The sequence below is a fragment of the Pituophis catenifer genome, unplaced genomic scaffold, assembly GCF_029215685.1.
Source record: "Pituophis catenifer annectens isolate HBS135680 unplaced genomic scaffold, rPitCat1.0.hap2 SCAF_8, whole genome shotgun sequence".
NCBI classification, from domain to species: domain Eukaryota; kingdom Metazoa; phylum Chordata; class Lepidosauria; order Squamata; family Colubridae; genus Pituophis; species Pituophis catenifer.
This window is the reverse complement of record NW_027256888.1, coordinates 20627473-20649077: the sequence shown is the minus strand read 5'-3', so window position 1 is coordinate 20649077 and position 21605 is coordinate 20627473. Positions and strand designations below refer to the sequence as shown.

At 40.1% G+C, this 21605-nt stretch overlaps 1 protein-coding gene across 1 annotated transcript in view; it reads right to left on the bottom strand.

Moving 5' to 3' along the window:
* Nucleotides 1-6022: 6022 nt before the first annotated feature.
* MAP9 (microtubule associated protein 9) overlaps nt 6023-21605 on the bottom strand; it is a 41238-nt gene continuing 25655 nt past the window's right edge. The window contains exons 6-14 of the mRNA XM_070948319.1: nt 21283-21563; nt 20593-20639; nt 18901-19066; nt 17919-18008; nt 15373-15534; nt 14159-14304; nt 9751-9883; nt 9407-9475; nt 6023-6568 (exon numbers count right to left, since the gene is read on the bottom strand). Coding sequence (XP_070804420.1) covers nt 6446-6568; nt 9407-9475; nt 9751-9883; nt 14159-14304; nt 15373-15534; nt 17919-18008; nt 18901-19066; nt 20593-20639; nt 21283-21563 — 1217 coding nt within the window. The 3' untranslated portion in view covers nt 6023-6445. The remainder of the gene's footprint in view (nt 6569-9406; nt 9476-9750; nt 9884-14158; nt 14305-15372; nt 15535-17918; nt 18009-18900; nt 19067-20592; nt 20640-21282; nt 21564-21605) is intronic.

Here is a 21605-nt window from a genome sequence, read left to right as displayed (position 1 = left end):
GGGTGAGCAGGGTGAAGTGGGCGGGGATAAATAGTCTTAAGGGGAGGGTAAGTGGTTTAATCGGTTTGCTTACCAGTGGTTCATCATCTGAATCACTTCCAAATGAGTGTGATTCCTCCTGTTCAGATGCCAGGGTTTCCTCCCCAAAGAGAAGGGGGGATGGAAATTCTACGGTCTTCCTGCTCCTCAGGACAGTCTCCTTCCCACGTCAGCCCGGTTTTGCAGAGTTCTCCCCTGGTGGTCCTGGTGGGTGTTTACGAACGACACTCTGCAGCTTGATGCCCCTCTTTTCCACACTTGAAACAGGTTGAGGATTTCGGAGAGAATGCAGTTTGTGGTTTGAGGGGCTCTTGCTTCCATTGGGGTGGGGATTTCTTTCATGCTCGCCCTGCTCGATACTGGTTTCTGGCCATATCGATCTCAGCTTCTTCGGCGGTGACGTACCATTCATGTAGGTGATTCGGTGCACCTCGAGCCATGCAGGCATTGTATAGATCATCACTCAGCCCGTCCTTGAAACAACTCACCAAAATGTCTTCCGGCCAGTTCACACAACATGCAAGATCCCAGAATTCTTCAGTATACTTTGCTACTGGCTGTCGCCCCTGCCTCACCACTTGAATGCAGTCGCATGCCTTGCAATCTGCTACTGGGTCCTCAAACCGTCATCACAGGGCCATCATGAAACGGTTGAAATCCCACAGTTCTGGTGCGTTGGCATTATGCAGGGTCACCATCCATCTGGCAGCGGCACCCTCTAGGGCTAGGGTCACAACTCGAACTCGGGATCCTTGGGTTGTAAATCACACCTGTACTCTTGCATGTAGGTGAGCACATGTGCCACAAAGAATCCTAATTTCTACGGATTCCCATCAAGCTTCACCCCAAGGGAAGGAGTTTCTTTTTCCAGTTGTGGGATTCGGGGCTGGTTGGGGATGGGCGCCGGTGCACGTACTGCCTGGGGGGAGGGTTTGCTGGGTCTTCTCCTGCTGCTGCTGAGCCATCTGCTCGATAGGCAGGCTCCAGAAGGGAGGTCCTTCCCATGGCATCATCCGCGACTCCTGCCCTTTCCGCGCCCTTTGGTTGTTGCCCTGGCTCCCCTCAGATGTTGAGATTTTCCAAATTTTCCATCACCAATTGGATTATGTGCCTCTTCAGACAATCCTCCCTCAGTGGTGCTTCGGTTAGTCCCCCCCTGGTCAGCAAAGGATTCTAGTTCCAGTTTCCACCCCGGTTTTCAGTTGCCACGGCTGAGGGTGACTCCTCTGGTTTTCTCATCCCAGCTATCTTTCTTCCCGATGCCAATTGACCAGCAGGGCTTTTCAGGATTCTCCAGGGTTACCTCATCCTCTCCGATGAGGTGTATGAAACAGGCATCTGACTGGGTGGCGGTTGATGTCTCCCCCCAGCAATCAGCTTCTCCTAGTTCTCTGCTTCATTCAGACATGGTTTGCAAGGTTCCCTCAGTAGAATAAAGATTACTTCTCTGGGTTGACTGTTTTGCAGATCTTGCTTTCTGTAAGGATTGCCTCTCCTTCCAATTTAAGAACGTAAAAACTCTTGAAACATAATAGTTCAAAAGGATCCTTTTATTAAGCAGAAGTGATAGCAACCCAGTTTAAAGCAAGATCTGAATACCCTTTAGGCACAACAAGTAGGATTAAAGCAGTAGAGACCCCTCCCTTTAAATCAGAATGCAGATTTTAGCCAATACACAAGTGTGAAGATGTTTTCTTTACTAGTTTCCTTGAGAACCCGAGCAACCATGCATTCACATCGTTATCCTTTAAAGTGAAACAACCCAAATGGCTATCATAAACATTCCTCTATGTTAAAAGGATCTCAGGGCTCTTTGGCACCAGGATAAAGGTTGTAAAATATCTGTTGACACAGGCAATGCTATTAAATCGAATCCAAGTCTCCCCCTTCTTCCAATTGAATGGCAGTATCACTTTTAGGGATCTGACACTACTCCTATGAATTTGGACTAGCCAGAACTCAACTTGTCGGTTTTAAATACAAGAGCTCAATCTGCCCACTTCATATCAGTCAAACTATTTTCATAATAGGGTTACAGTAACAGAATCTTGCAAATCTGAGTCCTGCTTCCCACATTTATTTACAAAAAATGTAAAAAGGATCAAGTCTGAGGCATTTCTCACATTTCTACTTTGGATTCAGATTTCTCAGTTCTTACCATTGTCTTAGCTTTTTCTTCTGTTCCTCGAGGTTATTCTCACAAGCCATTATGGTACAGTTGCCTATGAGCAACTCAAAGGATACCACAAAGCAGTTAATTCTGCCTCTGAAGATGCCAGCCACAAATGCTTGTAAAACACGAGAAAAAAAAACCTAGATCAAGGGTGTCAAACTCGTGGTCCACGGTCCAGATGTGTCACACACTGGTCATGCCCACGCCCGGTTTAGCAAAGAGGGAAAAAGTTCTAATATGTCATGTGATGCCGTGAGTTTGACATCCCTGCCCTAGATCATGGTCATTCATACTGAAAGTTAAACACACTACATTGATGCCAGCTGTGGAAGCTATAATACTATATTTCAAATATGTATCAATTTTTTATAATCAAAAATAAAAGTCAATCCTCTTAAATTTCTTTCATCATGATTTGGTGGTCACATTCAGAGGCCCTAAATATATTATTTATTATAATTATTCTGAAATAAATTAGAAAATATCTCTTATTTATCTACAACAAATACTAAAAGTGTCAGGCTCTGTCTCTCCTCCTTTCCCAAGAAAGCATAGACCAGTGATGGCGAACCTTTTTCTCGTTGCGTGCCAGAAGTGTGTGTGTGCACGCGTGCAAGTACCCATAATACAATGCAAAACCCCCATGTGCATGCGCACACACGATCCCCCTGCGCTTTCCCGTGCATGCGCCCTGCATTGTCCATGCTGCCCGCACATGCACCATACATTGCGCATGAGCACTCCCCCATATGCGCTTCCACCACCCCCGCGGCTTGGTTTGGACCTGGAAAGCCTGGGCTTTCAAGGGAAGGATTTGAAGCCCCAGCCTGCTGCTTCTGGTACCACCAGGAAAGAGGAGGGCAAAAGCCACCACCGCCAGGTGTGAGGGGGCGGTGGGAAGGATATGCGGTCTGGGGCTTCCCTGTCTCCCCACCCGAGCGGGCTGTCCGGGGGAAAGGATTGAATCCCGGCCCGCTGCTTCTGCCACCGCAGGGAGAGGGCAGTGCAAGAACCGCCACTGGGTGCGAAGGGTGGTGGGAAGGATGTGCAGTCTGGGGCTTCCCTGTCTCCCCACCTGATCGGGCTGTCCGTGGGAAGGGATTGAAGCCCCAGCCCGCTGCTTCTGGTGCTGGCACCCCCCTCGCCCCTGGCAACAGCAGTTCTTGTGGTGCCTCTTCCCAGGCAGCACAAGGAGTAGGACTTCCTGTGGGTTTTTCCCCCCCTTCGCACCGCGACTCATAGAGAAGGGGGAGTAGGAGAGACCCACTTAGCCCTTTTCTGGAGGAGGTGGAAAGGGAGGGGTGGCAGTGGCGTTGTCGCAGGGGTGGGTTCTATTAACCTTTACTACTGGTTCGCAACGGGGCCACGCATGCTCACTTCGCTCGCGCATGTGCAGAAGCATTTTGGTGATGTTGGGGTCGGTGGGCGGGGCCTCCTACTGATTTTACTACCAGTTCTATAGAACCAGTGCAACCCACCACTGGGTTGTCGTTATTCCGAGGCAGGGCTGTTTGGCCCAGCCCACTGGTGGGTTTCAAATTTTTTAACTATCGGTTCTATGGGCGTGGCATGGCTTGGTGGGCGTGGCAGGGGAAGCATACTGTAAAATCTCCATTCCCACCCCACTCCAGGGGAAGGATACTGCAAAATCCCCATTTCCTCCCGATCAGCTGGGACTTGGAAGGCAGAGAATAGGTGGGGACTGGCTATCAGAATTTTTACTACCGGTTCTCCGAACTACTAAAAATTTCTGCTACTTGTTCTCCAGAACTGTTCAGAACCTGCTGAAACCCACTTCTGGCCTAGCCGATTCTTGCTGTGCCTGTATGCGGTGGGCTTTCTGGTGAGCTGGCGAGACTATGCAGTTACCACAGCGGCTTGTAAAGCTCGGGCTGAGCCTGCGGGCCGCCAGGTCCAGAGCCGGCAGCAGCTTTTTCCTGTCACTCCGTTTTGCCTTGGGGTGACTTTTCCTCATTCAGCCCTGAAGGATAGCTCAGAGGCAGTTTGCAGTCCTCTGGATCCAAGTCTTGGCATTGAAAGAAAAGCAAATTTCTGAAAGGATCAGATTGATCGGGGGTGAGGGGGCGCCAGCGGCAAGGATGGGCGGGTCGGGGCTTCGCTTTCTTCCCACCCGAGCGGGCTTCTGGCATAGCCCCAGGCCTCCAGGGGGAGGGAGGGAAGTCAGCCATGCTGGAAGCTGCCCGGAGCGCAAGGTGGGGAAGCAGCAGCACAAGAACCGCTGTTGCTGGGGGTGGGGGGGTGGCAGCGGCAGGAGCAGCAGGGGGCTTCCCTCCCATCCCCCGGAGACAGGGAAGTCCCAGACTGTACATCCTTCCCACCACCCTTCGCACCCAGCAGCAATTCTTGCACTTCCCTTTCCTGGTGGTGCCAGAAACAGCAGGCTGGGGCTTCAATCCCTTCTCCTGGACAGCCCGCTCAGGTGGGGAGACAGGGAAGCCCCACATTGCACATCCTTCCCACCGCCCTTCGCACCCGGTGATGGCGGTTCTTGTCCTGCCCTTTCCCAGAGGTGACAGGAGCAGGTGGCGGAGAGAGGGTGGCGGCAGGTTATAGCACCAGTCTGGTCATGCCGGCTAAGAGGCTCTTCCTCCTGCCACCCTTACACTCCGGGTAGTGTCCAGGCAGCCATACCTGGCCTCCCCCTGCAGCAGCCCACGTGGATTCCAGGCAGTGCAGTTTCGGGGCCTTTCCTTGCAGTGGCCGTGGCAGTGATAAGGCAAGCAGCAGCCAGGCGTAAGGGAATGACTGGTGGCAGTGTTCCTGGCTCGCAAGGGGTAGATATCCTGGGGCTGTATGCGGGCAACGATGGCATGGCCGGTGCACATTTGCTCTAAAGACGAGCTGATTGTCACGAACACATGCGCACCAGTAACCAGCAGACTAGCTGGCTGGTGCACATGCATGCCCTGGAAACCCGGAAGAGGAATGGGTGACGCCATGCATGCCAGCTGACATGGCTCTGCGTGCCACTTCCGGCACGTGTGCCATAGGTTCACCAACATGGGTATAGACTCTTGAAACGTGATATTTCAAAAGGAACCTTTTATTGAGAAGAAGTGATAGGACAGGTGAAGCAGACACTTAAATTCCCTACCAGACTATACAGTTAGAAATAGGGCTTTAGAATCCCTCCCTCCAGTCTGAATGTGGATTCAGCCAATCCACAGGTGTGAAGATGTTTATTGTAACGGCTGTCTTGAGAAACAGATAAGGAGCCGTTCCTAAGATCTTCTTCCACTTTCAGCAAACTGAAACAATCCACATGACCCTTCCTCCTTATTACATTCCAAAGAAGATGAGAATACTGCAAAGTGCTTAGACGCCAGGAAAAAGGTTATAAAAATACAGCTTATCCCCATGCTCCCCCCTCCCTCCATTTGAATGGCAATATCATTTTAGGGATCTGACAAAAAGCAAGCTTTTAAAACCATTAAAATGTAGAAAATTCATTTCTTGGTCCTCAAATAGCAAAGAAGAAATTTAATTTGCCAATGAAATTCTCAAAAGAATAAAGACTGCAGTGGGCAAAGCCATGTCATATTTGTAGGCATATCTACATTTTTGTTATTTTTTCCTAGATTTATGAGGCTTCTTTGATTTTGATATTTTAGACATACACTAGGGCTATGTGGCACTTTGGAGCCTGCAGCAATGCAAAAATAGCACCTGGCCACTCTTTAAAGCAGATTTTTCCCAGAATCACCATGAAATAAAATTTCAGCATTATGTAGCCTAGATTGCACTACTGTTTTTATAAATTTTCCCTCTGAAAAAGGTAGGAAGCAATCACACCAATTTTGTCAATTGTGGTTGGAAAAAGCCCACCTTAAAAGTGGGTCTCACATGCCCATCATTAATTTCCATCAAAGTATTCATATGTTGGCTATCTCAAAAATATTTATTTTAATATTCAATTGTTTATGTAGAAATAAATTAATTTTAAATGAGTCCAACCATGTTAGCTAGCCACTTAATAATGTAGAGAGCATTGTTGGAAGCTGAGAGCCTATTCACACAAATAGTTTTGTCAATTAATCTTATGTGTAGAGAAGCACTCATTTATAATGTGGTGTATGTATACTGACAATCCCAAATCACCATTCACGTAGAAAAAAATGCAAGAGCCAATTCAATTCATGTTAAAACCAGTTGTTATGCAATAATGATTAAGTGATGGCAAAAAGTTCAACTTCCCTCATGGCATTGGGCATCTCAATAGCTTCTTGAGGACACAGCCTTGCCAGGTGGACTCCATGGAGGTGGAGTTTCATCCTCAAGAATAACCTGAAGGTTTTTTTGTTTTTTGTGCATGCTTTTGTCCATCTCTTTCTTTTCCTGTTGAAAGTGAAGTAATTATGATAATTATTAGCACAATGCATGGATAAATGCTAATTCATTTGACATTTATTTCGTACATTACCTTAGCTTCCTTTACAAAATTACAAAGATACTGTCATGCCTATTTCTGTGCACTTATCTCTTAACTTTATCTGGTGAGAGTTCTATTGTGTTTTAGTAAACTGGGACAAAGTGCAGTTGAAATAAATTCAACATTTTCATGTAATTCTAACAATGTCGTAAGGCCCTACTGATTTTGTTATAGCTTCAAATGATCTATGCAGACTATTTTTGTTCTTATTCATTAATCTTTTCTAACACTTTCTTCCATCAAAACAAATATCTAGTACAAGAAAAATATCTATTTAGTGCTAATTATAAATATATAGTTTGATTTTTATTATTTTTATTTGCAATTGCTATTAATATTTTTTACAAAGACATATCCTTAGAGAATTAGATTTATCACAAATGTTCCATGAGTAGTTAAAGAAACAATCATGGTAATCTATTATCCTGACTTTAATAAAAGAGCATATATATTAGTCTGACCAACGACCTAATAATTTAATAGTCTGGCTAGCTCACCCATGACCTTTCAGAGAAGAGGTAGTTTGGAGTTTGACCTCAGAATGTCCAAATAAAGTGAGATAAAAATATGTGTGTATGTATATATGTATGTATTTGTATGTATATGTATATATGTGCATGTGTACCTATACATATGTGTGTATAAATATGTATTCCTTAAAACAATTCTTTGACTGAATACATTGAAAAGCTATATGCTAAGAAGGGATCAGGCATCTTGAGTATTTTCATTCTTTTAATAGAGATAGTCTTTGATTTACAACAGTTCCTTTAGTGACCATTTAAAGTTACAATAGCACTGAAAAAAGTGACTTCGTTCCTCACACTTACGACTTCACAAAATTTGGTCATGTAATGAAAATTTGAGTGCTTGGCAATTGGTATTTACAATGGTTGCAGCATATAATTATAGATAATTATATCTAGCAATATGTCATATTTTTTAAAAATATAAATTTGCCATCCAGTTAATTCTCCACAGTTACAGAGAAGGAGAAATATATGTGTCAAAGTGTAATCTTCAAAAAAGTATTAGTGCACTCTTTTTAAAAATCAAAAAAAGGATAAGAAAATAAGAAATATTATGATACTTCATCAGTTTAAATTAAACATTTAAATTTAAACTATTTATTAATACAGCACTTCCCCAAATATTCTAAAAGTATGGTTATTGGGCCTTTAAAACCCTGATGGTACCAAAGAACTGCAAATCAGGCTACATTAACATCTGCACTTATTGCTAGCCAAGAGCATCTCTTCCTTCTATAGCTAATTAGATATAATTCTCCATAACTTATTGAGTCCACTCTACATTTTACTTTTCTGTTGCCCATAAATGCTCTGTTCTATCTTTTCCTTTGTAACTCAGCATAACAGTTTTTATATCATATATATGTGTGTGAGTGTGTGTGTGTGTGTGTGTGTGTGTGTGTGTGTGTGTATGTGTGTGTGTGTATGTATTTCTCTTTAGCCAGGTTCTACCTACGTAAACCAAGATATTATGCAGCCCTAGTTCAGTGAAATCACAATTCACTAGTTTCTGGGCTTTTTTCCTCTTCTGGCAGCCAGCAGAAGACCTTTGCTGCCCATTGCTTGCTGCCAGAAGAGTCTGCCCATTGCTTGCTGCCAGTCTGGTTTACGTAGGTAGAACCTGGCTAAAGAGAAATACACATAAAACCTACGAAAAAGAAAGAAAAACATATATATATATATATATATATATATATATATATATATATATATATATATATATATATATATATATATATTCTCATCTTACACCAAAAGAAATCAAAAGAGACACCAAAAAAAATTTGTCCAATGCATAATAAGAAATTTTCAAATGGCTTGTGACCAGACCGAAACATGTTTGTGTATATAGGTAGATATTTTTCAAGGTAATGGGGGACAACAAGAAAAATGCATGGACATTGTTGGTACTGCATAGGAGTGGCAGCTAGGAGGAAGTTAGGTAAAGGAAGGTGTTGGGAAGATCATTCAAGGGATAGCATGCCATTTGGATATACAGTGCTTGGAACCAAGGACATCAAGATGAGGGCTTATGAACAAGCCACATAGAAGAGAGGAAAGATGGGCAAAGTGCACCTGCCTTTCCTACTTATTTGTAAAATCCCTCTGGATTTTGCTGGAATAGTTAACACATTCTGGATCCAATTCTCCTGAACTTTCCTGGTAGCAATCTGTAAATTTTATGAAATGTAAATCAGCATTTCTGTTGACAGACAAAATGATTGAAGTCTGTAAAATAGCCCCCTTTTCCCAGTCAACAGGAGTGCTGATTTACCACCAGCTTGTCAGCTACTTAGGAGCCAAGGACTTGGCAGCACAAGGAAACAACAGCCAACAACTTAGTAGCCAGCCATCAACACCCCAATAGCCGGCCATCAATACCCTTATTAACAACTAAATAGCCACACACAACCAGGCACCACATAAATACTACACATAGAATAGCCCAAAGCACACATTCTGGTACAGAGAAGTGATCGGCCCAGATTGGATCCTGCAAACTGAAGCTTATTTTTTTGTATGCCAACATTGTAGATTTTGTCATTATCAACTGTAAAACTAAGAAAGTAAAGCAACTTCAAGTAGGCAATCAGACTCTTGTAGCTTCCACACGCTAGTATCCAAACATCAACCTACCTCTACTTGAGATTTTCAACTAAAAAACCACCCTGTATTTTATAAAACTGTTTCTTTATATTTACTATATTCACTCACTTGTGCAGCTGCTGCTATGCTATGTTGGTTCTGGGCAGTTGTGACATGGTGTTGTAGGAGTGGTTGTTCCTAATAATGAACAGGAGAAGAGAAAACTCTACTGACTCTATTAGCAGGACAGGAAACCACTAATATGGCAAATTGTTATCGTTATGTAAACGATATTTAATTTTGATCACTGAAATGTCAGGCATCTAGATGTTTTCTAGATGCATTGTAAAAACTTAGCAAAAAAAGATTATACTACCACCATCTGGTCTTTTCAGAATGAAAGTTTAAGCACATTTCAATGTGTGTGCATACCTGAAATTATATCTCATATTATCACAAATACAGAGACTTACTAGCCATTTTGTATATTCATCCAGAGCTCTTTTATCTTGTTCTTCTTTCTCAACCTGTTGTTCTACTTCTTTTTTCCTTTCTTGAATTTTTTCTTTTTCCTTTTGCTTCATGAATTCTTCTTTTTTCTCATTCCTAAAAGTTAAAAGGAAAATTTTATAATGTAAGAAGCCCCCCTCATATTAAAATATTCTTTATTCTTAATATTAAGAGGCAGGATAGGAGAAATGGAGAAACATGTTCTTAAAGGCAGAAAGCAGCCCCAGTCTTCCTGCCATAGTAAAAGAGCCTCAAGGAGAAGAGACTGGTCTTTTGGAATGGAGATTTTATATCCATTCAGGAAGACTGGGCCAATCTATTCATAAACAAAAGGCAAAGAAGGTTGGAGCTGATGGGATTAAAATCCATATTCCCCCACCCAAATTTTAAGGACAGGACATGACCTTTAGGACATAATAGGAACAATCCACCACCATTGAAATAGTAAAAGTCACAAGACTCACTATATTGCACAACCCCCTGGAGCATCTCAATCACAAAACCCCAGAACCCTATAAAGATCCATCCATTCACCCAGCTAAGGAGTCAGCCACCCCAGAAACATTGCTGCTGTCACTGAAGTTTCTGGAAACCAAATAAACCTTTCTTTGCAGTCAGCCTCCATTTTATTTCCAGTGCCTTTATCCTGGCTTGGCACCAGACCAGGTTTTTCTTCCCACATTTTGGCATGCCAGATGAGACTCCAAGCTAACCTGAACAATGGACCTGGCCCGGGTAAACCTCCACCTTGACAGCAACAGACCCCATGCATTTGTGGGTGGGTTCCCTGGACCTTGACCATTTGGAGCAAGGGTAGTAAATGGAGTTTTGAGTCTTGAGCTCAACAGGCTGCTTGGAAAAAATGTGAGTACCTTCTAAATAAAGAGGGAGTAGGATCCAGTTGTGATTGGGAGAATGGTCCTCTCACTCACACACACAGGCATACACATATTTCCCTCATTCACCTGATGAGGGAAATATGTGTATGCCTGTGTGTGTGAGTGAGAGGACCATTCTCCCAATCACAGCTGGATCCTACTCCCTCTGTGTCTTTCCTAGCTGCTCAGAACTGTTCAACTGACTGACCCTGAAAGGCAAGGAGGTTTGGCCGGAGCGCAGGATCTTCTATAGAGAGAAGGGTAAAAGTGGAATGGAAAAGTGAGTGAGAGAGTTGAACATGGGCAACCAGCTAGGAAGTCACTGAGTGAAGTCCATTCAGTAGATGCCCATATCACTGCTAAGGACAGCAGGGGTCCTTCCAGATTATCCCAGTCCTAAAAACTGAGGCAAGGAAGTCTGTGGAAGGAGGTGCCCGTATTCCCTGCCAAAGGGAGTATAGGTCCTCCTGGACCCCATTTTGGTCCGAAAACTGTTAGGTGGGGTGGAAACTCATTAGGAGTCTTAGTCACCATAGGGGTCAATTGAATTTCTACATTGGAAATAGAGAGACATGGGAAGCTCTAGTTAGAGGGTCATGCCAGGATCCCTTCTAGGAGACTTGCTTGATGCCTGGACAAGAGGCTGCTGCCCGTCCTGGCTGGTATGAGGAAGATACGAGCAAGGAAATTGTGCAAGAGATGGACTTTGCTCAGGGACGATGGAAATTTGAAAATGAAATGAAAGTACTTAAAAGAAAAATATAGTAACACTGATTTTTTCCCCTTCTCTATGCAATTAATGTATTTGCTAAGATTTTTTTTCCTTTCTAATTTAAGTTAACAGTGATTTACAGTGAGAATGAACAGGGAGTGTAAACCTGGGAGTTCTGTTTTCCCTTTCTTTCCTCTTTTTCTTGTCTTTATGTGTGTATGTGTGTAAATGTAACTGTTTGTAGGTAAATGTAACTAGAGTAGAATAACAGAGTTGGAAGGGACCTTGGAGGTCTTCTAGTCCAACCCCCTGCCCAGGCAGGAAATCCTACACCACTTCAGACAAATGGTTATTCAACATCTTAAAAATTTCCAGTGTTGGAGCATTCACAACTTCTGCAGGCAAGTTGTTCCACTTATTAATTGTTCTAACTGTCAGCTTGCTTTTATAGGGAAATCACCTTTTTCTTATTAACTTACTTTTCTTATCCTATCAGTAGTCAGTAAAACTCTATGGAGCTAATCCTTGAACATATAGGCATTTTTCAAAAATAACGTGGTATTTTCATCTAAACTGTGTATTGATAACTGGGTCAAATGCTATCAGGATGTTTAGATATTGTAAAACAAATATTAAAGATAGCCTCTTCATGCCCCTCACAAATTGTACACACTAAAATTTACTAGGGGTATAAAATTATTTGGAACTTTCAGCATTCTCAAGCTGCCAGTCCTAAAGTCCTCTTTAATATGTGCTTTTATGCAAATTTATGTTGCATTTGTTCATTTTCAGAACAAATCATTTTCATTTTCACTTTGTCTTTTCTTGCTCTCTTTCATCACCAGACATTTTTTGCCTTATTACCAGAATCCAGCTTTTCTTCTTTCTCATTTCTAGTGTCCCCATTTTGTTGTGACTGGTTTATCTGTTTCTTTGACAACTGCAGAATTAATGTCTTTTCAAACCCTCCCTGCAGGCTATCCACCCCACTCCACCTCTCCATCTCTTATCCTCTGTTCTCCATTCCTCATGTCAGACCAACAATGCCTCTTCTGGGAGGGTCACCCACAAAGGGGAAAGTGGTCTTGTTCTCATATCTTTCTGCCCTGCACAAACAATTCCGCAACCTGTGAAAACAAAGCACACTGACTCAGATGTTGCCTCCAGAGGAGACCCTCCACCCCTTTGAACCAGGGAATTTGGTTTGGATCTGGTCATCTACTAGAAAGCCATCACTGCAACCAGAGTGGAACAGATCTTCCCAAGCCTGACTGACCAGCCTTAGCACCAAGCCAAGCCCAACACCACCCATCAGACTTAAAAAAGAGGTCCCTGAGATGGACAAGTGGAGACTAAAGACTATCTTCAAAGCCTCAGAAGACAACTGGAAAGACTATGGGGGATGGGCGGAAACTCATTGTAAGGTTTTCTTTCTTTGCCTCATTTACATTGTAGTTACACAGTTAAGTGGATTAATCCAGGGATTGCTTAACTGTGTAATTACAATGTATTTACAAATACAAAGAAAGAAAACCTTACAATGTGCAATTTCAGAAATATTAATAGCCAAGGATTGCACACTGGCTAACCTCAATTTGACATCACAAGCCCTGGATGCATAAAAGTAAGAGCTAAGGCAGATTGAGGAAGCAACCCTTGAAAATGGGCAGCCTTTTGATTATCTATTAAGGCACGATCATGGCTGCGAAGAATTTTGGGACATGTGCTTGCTTCAATCTGATTGAAAGCTCACAGAAAGTGACATCAAGCATCTAAAAAAAATTGGCACAGAATATTGGATACTATAAATTTCCTTTCTATTTAACAGAACTTTTGCCCTGGCTGCTAGACCTTCATAGATTGAAAGCTCTCCTTTTGGGAGCCACTGCAGGGATCCTTTTCTGCTGCTTCTGTCAATGCCTTCCCCTTTGCATCAACAATTTGAGAACTTGCTTCCCTGCATCCTGACCCCCCACCCCCCAAAAAAGCATTCATCAAGTCTCCGTGATAACATCAATTCTTAATCTTGTGCCAATAAAAGTGTGTCATGCACACTTATATGGCACAAAGGGGAAATTGTAGGAAACCCCCCACACCCCAATTAAAATATTCTTTATTCTTAATATTAAAAGAGGCAGGATAGAATATTTCCCAAAGGAGAAATGGAGAAACATGTTCTTAAAGGCAGAAAGCAGCCCCAGTCTTCCTGCCATAGTAAAAGAGCCTCAAGCAGAAGAGACTGGTCTTTTGGAATGGAGATTTTGTATCCATTCAGGAAGACTGGGCCAATCTATTCATAAACAAAATGCACAGAAGGTTGGACCTGATAGGATTAAAATCTACATTCCCCCACCCAAATTCTAAGGACAGGACATGACCTTTAGTTTAGAACATAATAGGATCAATCCACCATCATTGAAATAGTAAAAATCACAAGACTCACTACATTGCACAACCCCCTTCAGCATCTCAATCATAAAACCCCAGAACCCTATAAAGATCCATCTATTCACCCAGCCAAGGGGTCAGCCAACATTGCTGCTGTCACTGAAGTTTCTGGAAACCAAATAAACCTTTCTTTGCAGTTAGCCTCCATTTTATTTCCAGCGCCTTTATCCTGGCTTGGAACCGGACTGGATTTTTCTTCCCACAATAACATAGACGAAATATGCATTTTCATAAAATATAGTAAGATGTGTAACAAAGTTCTACCTATGCAGAACAAACTTAATTAGAAGTAGCTGACATAATCAAATTTATATAATTCAAAATTAACTATACCATTTTTCAACTGCAGATCTGCTGTCTTTTCTCTTCTCTGCAACAAGCTCCTGCTCCTCCTTCTTTTTTAATCTTTCAACTCTTTTCTCCTTATGCATTTGCTGTTTTAAATATGCAGCTTTCTTTTTTTTCCATTTCTCAAAAGCCTAAAAAATGAATAACAAATCTATTAGATTTGATCCAGAAATTCTTATCTTTTTCCACTTTAATTAGTAAAGAAAAAGGAAGTTTACAATTGCCATGAAATCTAAAATTAATTATAGATAGTTCTCAAATTAACACCATAATGGAGCCTGCCCATTATGGTTGTAAGTTATGATGATCATTAAACCCATTATGTGGGTGTCTTACCCACATGGTTGCCTTGCTTAACAATCCCCATCCCTGCCCTCCCTAATGCAGTTGTTAAGTAGGTCATTAAGTAGAACATGGGGTGCTTCAGGGAAGGGGGGAGGCTCTGGGACATCTAGCATAAACCCAGGCCACCTGCCAAGGCCTCCAAGGCCTCCCCCACCCCAAGGCACCTCATGGTCCATTCCCTGCCCCTGGTCTTTCCTGCTATGCTGGCCTTGGGCCTGCTTCTTACCCCACTGGGTCCAACTCCCATCACTAATTCCTCATTTATTTTCTGTAGATCTTTGAAGCTGTGTTAGGAAGGAAATCAGGCTACTTCACCCCTCAGCATCCCTGCAGGCCACATGGCATAGTGACAGAAGCAAGTGCCATTTTCATTGCAACTGCTCTGAAAATGGTGCTTGGTTCCTGGACAGATCCATGCAGCCTAGGAATGCCAAGGAATGGAGTGGTCTCTCCTTCTCTAACACGAGCTTCAGAGAGCTACAGAAAGTAAACGAGTAATTAGTGACAGGTGGAACCCAGTGAGGTAAGAAGCAGGGCCAAGGTCAGCATGGTGGGAAAGCAAGGCCTAAGGCCTGTGGGAACCTGGCAGAGCAGGTTAGAGAAGAGATGAGAAGCCTGCTGAAGTGTCCCTGCAATTAGCTGTAAAGGTGAATTTGCCTGAATTTTGCTCACATGACCAAGGGGCAGCAGCAGTAACTTTGAAACCAGGTGGCTTTTCAGGCATCCATAATAACTTTAAATAGTTCCAAAGAAGGTGGTGATAAATCGAGGACTACTTGGGGAGCACTGACAATACAGTTCAATGTATTATGATTTTTCACCAAATTTAACATTTGCAAGATAAAAACTACTGCCTTTTGTGACTCTTCCTTTTTCTTCTCATTTAGTTCAGCTTCTTTCTTTTTCTTTGCTGCTTCCAATTTTTTTTTCTCAGCCAATTTTTTTGCTTCTTTTTCTTTCATAGCCTTCCAAGCTTCAAAGGATGCAAATGCTTCTTCTCTTTTAGCAACTTCTTTCTATATGGAAAGTAGCATTGTAAATGTTGCATTATTTTTTTATGGTCATATAAAGTAATAATCTTGCAGGCATGTTAAAATGCTGGTTTCATAAGATTATTTTTTACTTCAAAACACATAACATTCAACTCTCTCTACATTCAGCACAGTAGAGCACAGATGCTGCTAATTTTGACCTATTTATCTGAACTGGTAGATATTAGTATAAAAGTATCTAATAAGACAGACAATTGTGACTTTCTTCTTTCTTTCTTGAAGAAGAATTCCTGCTATTTTGGAAAACTGGTCTTAGTCACCACACTCACTTCTAAGCTATTTTGTTCATCTCATATTTTATGCAGGGATACAAGAACATAAAGCCATACAAGCATAAATATAAATTTGTACATTAGAAAAGTAAGGAGTCCTTGGTGCTCTTTGAGCTTGATTGTTTTCTTGCAGACATTTCATTACTCAGACTAGGTAACATCAGATGTACCTCATTTCGGCTCTGAACTACAAATATTGTCCTTAATTAGAAAAGCTTCAGGATCCAGGGAAAATATTATATTAAATCCTTTCTTTCTTTCCCATCACCTTTAGTAAACCTACCTTTAAAAATGCAATAGTGATTTTTCTGTTCAGAATACACTTGTTCTAGCCAGCATTGCCTATATTGAAGGCTGATTGGGAGACCATCCATGTTTCAGCCCAATACATTAGGAGGGCAGGGAAGGTTGCTGTAGAGCTTGTCTAGAGCAATCAACTGAATGGATAGAGATTTAGGTTTTGATTTAGAAAATAAGACTTCAATTACTTCTTTAACATGAATACATTGGATGGATGCAACATTATTTCATGTGGATGAATGCAACATTATTTCATGACGCAAAATGTGCTTTAAGACCAATGGAGGTACAAATTAGCACTTATCTGCAACTCCTTAACCAAATACCTATTTTGCCAGGATTGTGTATTAGTCACTAAAGGTGTCAATGTGATTCCAGGATAAGGTACAGCTGCTTTAAGGAAAGCAGATAGGCACCACATGAGGACTCTTGCATATGCTGAATCGCTTTTTTGCTTCTGAATCCAAAATATTGCACAATTGTGCTAGTTAATTCAGATTCCATTTATAATAATTAACTATTTCACATGTCTACCAAACCACCATCTCCTGTCAGTTATTCTAATGCGCTTCACAAATTAAAAGTACTTTATTATATATTAAGATTATGAGAACAAAATAATGTAGAACTCTCAACCTGTGACATTAAAGATCATGTGTAAAAATAGTTATGGCAATTTATAAAGCATATGAGCATTATGAAGTCCTGTAGACATTCATCATGTGTGAGATCAGCTGAAAACACTTAATTATCATATGGAATCTAATGGGCACATAGTTGCATTTACAATTTCTGTCAAAGCCCAGCTAACATTGCTAAAATACTTTTTTAAAAAAATTGCCAGCTTCCCTGTTGACCATTTTTTAAAATATTTTTCTCATTACTGAGAGATAGCAATTGTGCCATCACATATTGTGTAAGTATATTACAGTGTTAATCCATCTAGTTTAAATCCTGAGCTAGTTAAAAGATTGGTGATTAGTTCCTGTATGTGATGATAGTAATTGTTGTTAAGAAAGCATTTTTGCAGTACTTGTTCAATCTTACTAGCATCATCACATAAAGCATTCAACAAGTTTTACAAACCATGCTCTGATTATTCCTTGAAAGTATATACTCTAAGCTACTCTTGAAGCAGCATTTTACTCTTTGATAGTAAGTAGCTAGAGGACACTGAATACTGTGTCCTATACTGCCTTTTATTGTGCAATTAGGAGAAAAACATAGGGCAGATTACTAAAGTCTTTATGGAACCTAAAACTGAATGTGAAAATGTTTGACTGGCATATCCCTTCTCTTATACTGATCATCAAGTGGTCATTTTTATATTTTGGGTTTTTTTTTTAAAAGGATGAGCTGGTAGGGGGGGAAAGAGAAGGAGAAGTAAGAAGATCTATATGGTTTCCCATTTCCTCTAAGCAAATATAGGCAGTTACAACAGATTTTTAAAAATCCAATAAAAAAGTTAAAAACCAATATACAAACATATAAAATCAATAATTATTTTAAAACAAAAAACATGATCAACATCCTGTGTGTTTATATGTTTAGAGCTGACACTCATGTTTTTCTGTGTATAATAATATAAACTTATATACAATCCTGTGTTTGCTTCTTGATTTATCATAATTATATTTAACATTGAATTTTTACTATTACAGTTATGCTGAATACATGCCAGTCTATAAGGCCAACATCATTTGCAAGAAGTCAGAAGAAACAGGACCACATATGTAATGTCTTAATAAAACTTATGGTTAAGGTTTTAAAACCAACCTTCTCATTTTTCTCTCGCAAGTTCTCAGCTTTGTTTCTTTTTATTCTTTGTAATTCCAAAAGGAAGATTCTCTTCTTTTCCAACCAGTCCTATAAAGAGATAGAAATAGATAGCAGTAACATAGGAATTATAATAAATCAATGAACAGTCTTGTGTCACCTTTCTGCACATGAAGTGGCATCAGCAGATAAATGTAGAGAAGTCTCCCTGGAGGATCAAAATAGGTGATTCATTCTCTGTATACCTATAGTTAAAATGGGAATGTGTAATGGGAGCTGAGATTAGGCTTGGTGATTCTGTACTAAATCCATGTCCTCCTCAGGAGCCTTGGTAGTACAGTGGTTTAAAGCACCCTGTTATTAACACAGCTGCCTGCAATTACTGCAGGTTCGAATCTTACCAGGCTCAAGGTTGACTCAGCCTTCCATCCTTTCTAAGGTAGGTTAAATGAGGACCCAGTTTGTAGGGGCAATAAGCTGACTTTGTATAAATATACAAAAGTATGAAGGCTATTGCTTAACGCATTGTAAGCCGCCCTGAGTCTCCGGAGAAGGGCGGCATATAAATCAAATTTTTTTTAAAAAAGGGGGGAATAACTGAAATGTGGAATCGTCATTAGGTTCAGTGTGTATAGGATTTTCTTCAGTCTAACCTAACAAAGCTCCTGAATTGTATTTGGGATTTTATGTGGTTTAATAGGATCAGAAAAATCCAATGATTTAACATTAAATGAAGAAATTTAAGACAATTTGCTACTTTTTTGTTAAAAAAATGAAATATAAGGAAGGCCAAATACCAGTTTTCTTCATCCATCCATCCATCCATCCATCCATCCATTCATTCATTCATCCATTCTATACAGTCACCAATCTGAAAATCATTTCACAGATATGAGAAACCCAGAAACTAGTATCCTAACTAAATCTAGAAGCTGCTAATGTGACAGATTTTCTCATAATATTAAATATGCTAAACACATACCTGGTAAACAGCTGCTCGTAAACTATCTGCTTTATCTAGCTCAGCACTGTATTTTTGTAGATGTTTGTTGTCCAATAATTTTAATGTCCCTAAATATTGAGCAGATGTACTTCTTGGGACAGGAGAGTATTTCCCTGTTTTCTTCAAATGTGTAGTGCTCAAAGACCTGTAAATAAAAGTATCATACTAAATTATGAATCAATTACATAAATACAGAGTGGTATTCTAAGAAAATACATGCATTCTTAGGTTTATTACAGTCTTAAAAACACAACTGCAATACTGAAAGCACAATTCAAGAAACAAAAATATTACATCCAGCCTAATATATTCTATATAGTCAATGGAATCCAGAAGGCAAGCTTCTTGCCCTTTGATTGAAGCTGCTAGATGTTGCAAAAGCCCTGTTCACTCTGCAATCCAATTAATTATTGAAAGGAGGAGCTGAGAAGAACATTATGACAGAAACGTCCTTCTATGGAAGAAGAAATATAGAATTCAACGTTTCCATATTGTCTAAAGAACTATTATATGTCTGTGGACTAGAAACTGTCATTAGAACATTTAGTCTAGGCAAGTGAAAACAACTGTCTTTTTTAATATAATAATTTTTATCTGGGATTAATTATATTATTATTATATACATATATATATAGTTTATTTATGGCTAAGAAACTGAGCTTGTCGATCAAAAGGTTGGCAGTTCAGCGGTTCGAATCCCTAACACCGCATAATGGGATGAGCTCCCGTTACTTGTCCCAGCTTCTGCCAACCTAGCAGTTCGAAAGCACATAAAAAATGCAAGTAGAAAAATAGGGAGCACCTTTGGTGGGAAGGTAAGAGTGTTCCATGTGCCTTTGGCGTTTAGTCATGCCAGCCACATGACCACGGAGACGTCTTCGGACAGCGCTGGCTCCTCGACTTTGAAACGGAGATGAGCACTGCCCCCTAGAGTCGGGAACGACTAGCACATATGTGCGAGGGGAACCTTTACCTTTACCTATGATCAGGGGCAAGCAACTAAAAAAATTAAAAGGACTAAAATATAGTAAGAGTAGCAATATAGAAAGGAAGGAAGGAAGGAAGGAAGGAAGGAAGGAAGGAAGGAAGGAAACGAGAAGGTAAAAGAAAACTGGTAACAGCAGCTTCATGGCAAAACTAGTATTTTCCTCCTGTGTAGGTGTCATGTATTTTTAAAAACTCCTTCCTTTTACTCTGCCTGGATTGTCCTTTCCATCAAACAGTTTGACCTGATTCTAAAATAATAAAGATTAAATAGGTTCTGTTCAATAAAAACAATGATTTTGGGAAATACAATAATATCAATCATGAATTAAAACATATTTCAGAACATTGCTTTGGAAAATGAGTACTGCCTCTTCAGTCATCTAACTCAAGTCTAATTACATATATTAAATTATATTGTCTGTAATTTAACCAATTTCATTGTATACATGATGTACAATGACAATAAAGGCTATACTATACTAATGCTATGCTATGCTATGTATCATAATATAAATTGTGAAAATTTTAATATCATGCCACTTCATACAGCATATACCGGTATGTCAAATTATTGTTAACTATGTAGAATATAAATAATATATAAATAATGAAGTTTCCTAACCCAAAAAAATACAGTTATTCATATTTCCAATTAGTTCTTTGCGAAAAAAATAAATTTCCTACCTGATTTTTGCTTTTTGTGTAACTGCCTCTACCTCTTCACACTCTTCCTAATATAAGAAAAAAAATTGGTTGTATGACCCAGTAAAGACCCAAATTACCCATTTAGTACCTAGGTTGGTATATAAAATTAAAGGTCTGAAAAAAGATGGAACAGTTGTGATATACAATTTCCTTTACAGCACATACACAAAGTCTAACAAAGCCCAAGGAGCCTTGCTTGATGTCATTTTCTTTCCCTTTTTCAAACAGCCCTATAAAATTGGGCTACATTCCAGAGTAGCAATAAAGAGGGATTATAGGCATTATGTTATAAATGAGAGGAAATCAACTTTTTCTCAGAAAAGAAGTAATATGTTCATCAAATACAATTATATTTTTAAATATAACCTATAACTGTTATGCTACTATTCAACACTTAAAACTCTTAATTTGTTTTTTTAAGTACTTTGCGTAGAGAAAGAAAAGATAATTCCATTAGAAACAAATACAAATACTGACCCTTTGTCACTTAACATTACAACATAGATCCAAGTTTAAGCTTGTAATAGTTATGTATAAACATATTGTGTATATCATGTATGAACATTTTAACATTATGCTGCATTGTGCAGCAATCATGTCAAGTTTTATCAGCAGTCATATTAATTTGATTCCTGCCACAAATACATGATAACGATCAATAAATATTACCTTTACAAAATCCTTTGAATTATCCATTATAGATTTTGAAGTAGTTAATGCTACTTTCTGTTTTGATTTATCATCTTTTGGTGTCTCAATAGAATTATCTTCAATGACATTGGGTTTTAACATCTGCACTTTTTGTTCTAGAAAGTGTTCAGTTGACTTATATTGCTTCTTAGTATTCTCATAAACTGTGGTCATCATTAATTCAATCACTGAAGGAGATTTTCTGTCATTCTCCGGCAATCTGAGATCCTGGCAACAGTCAATTTCTTTATGTTCATTATCTATTTTTAAAAGGAAAAGTTAAAATTATCAATTTTATTAAT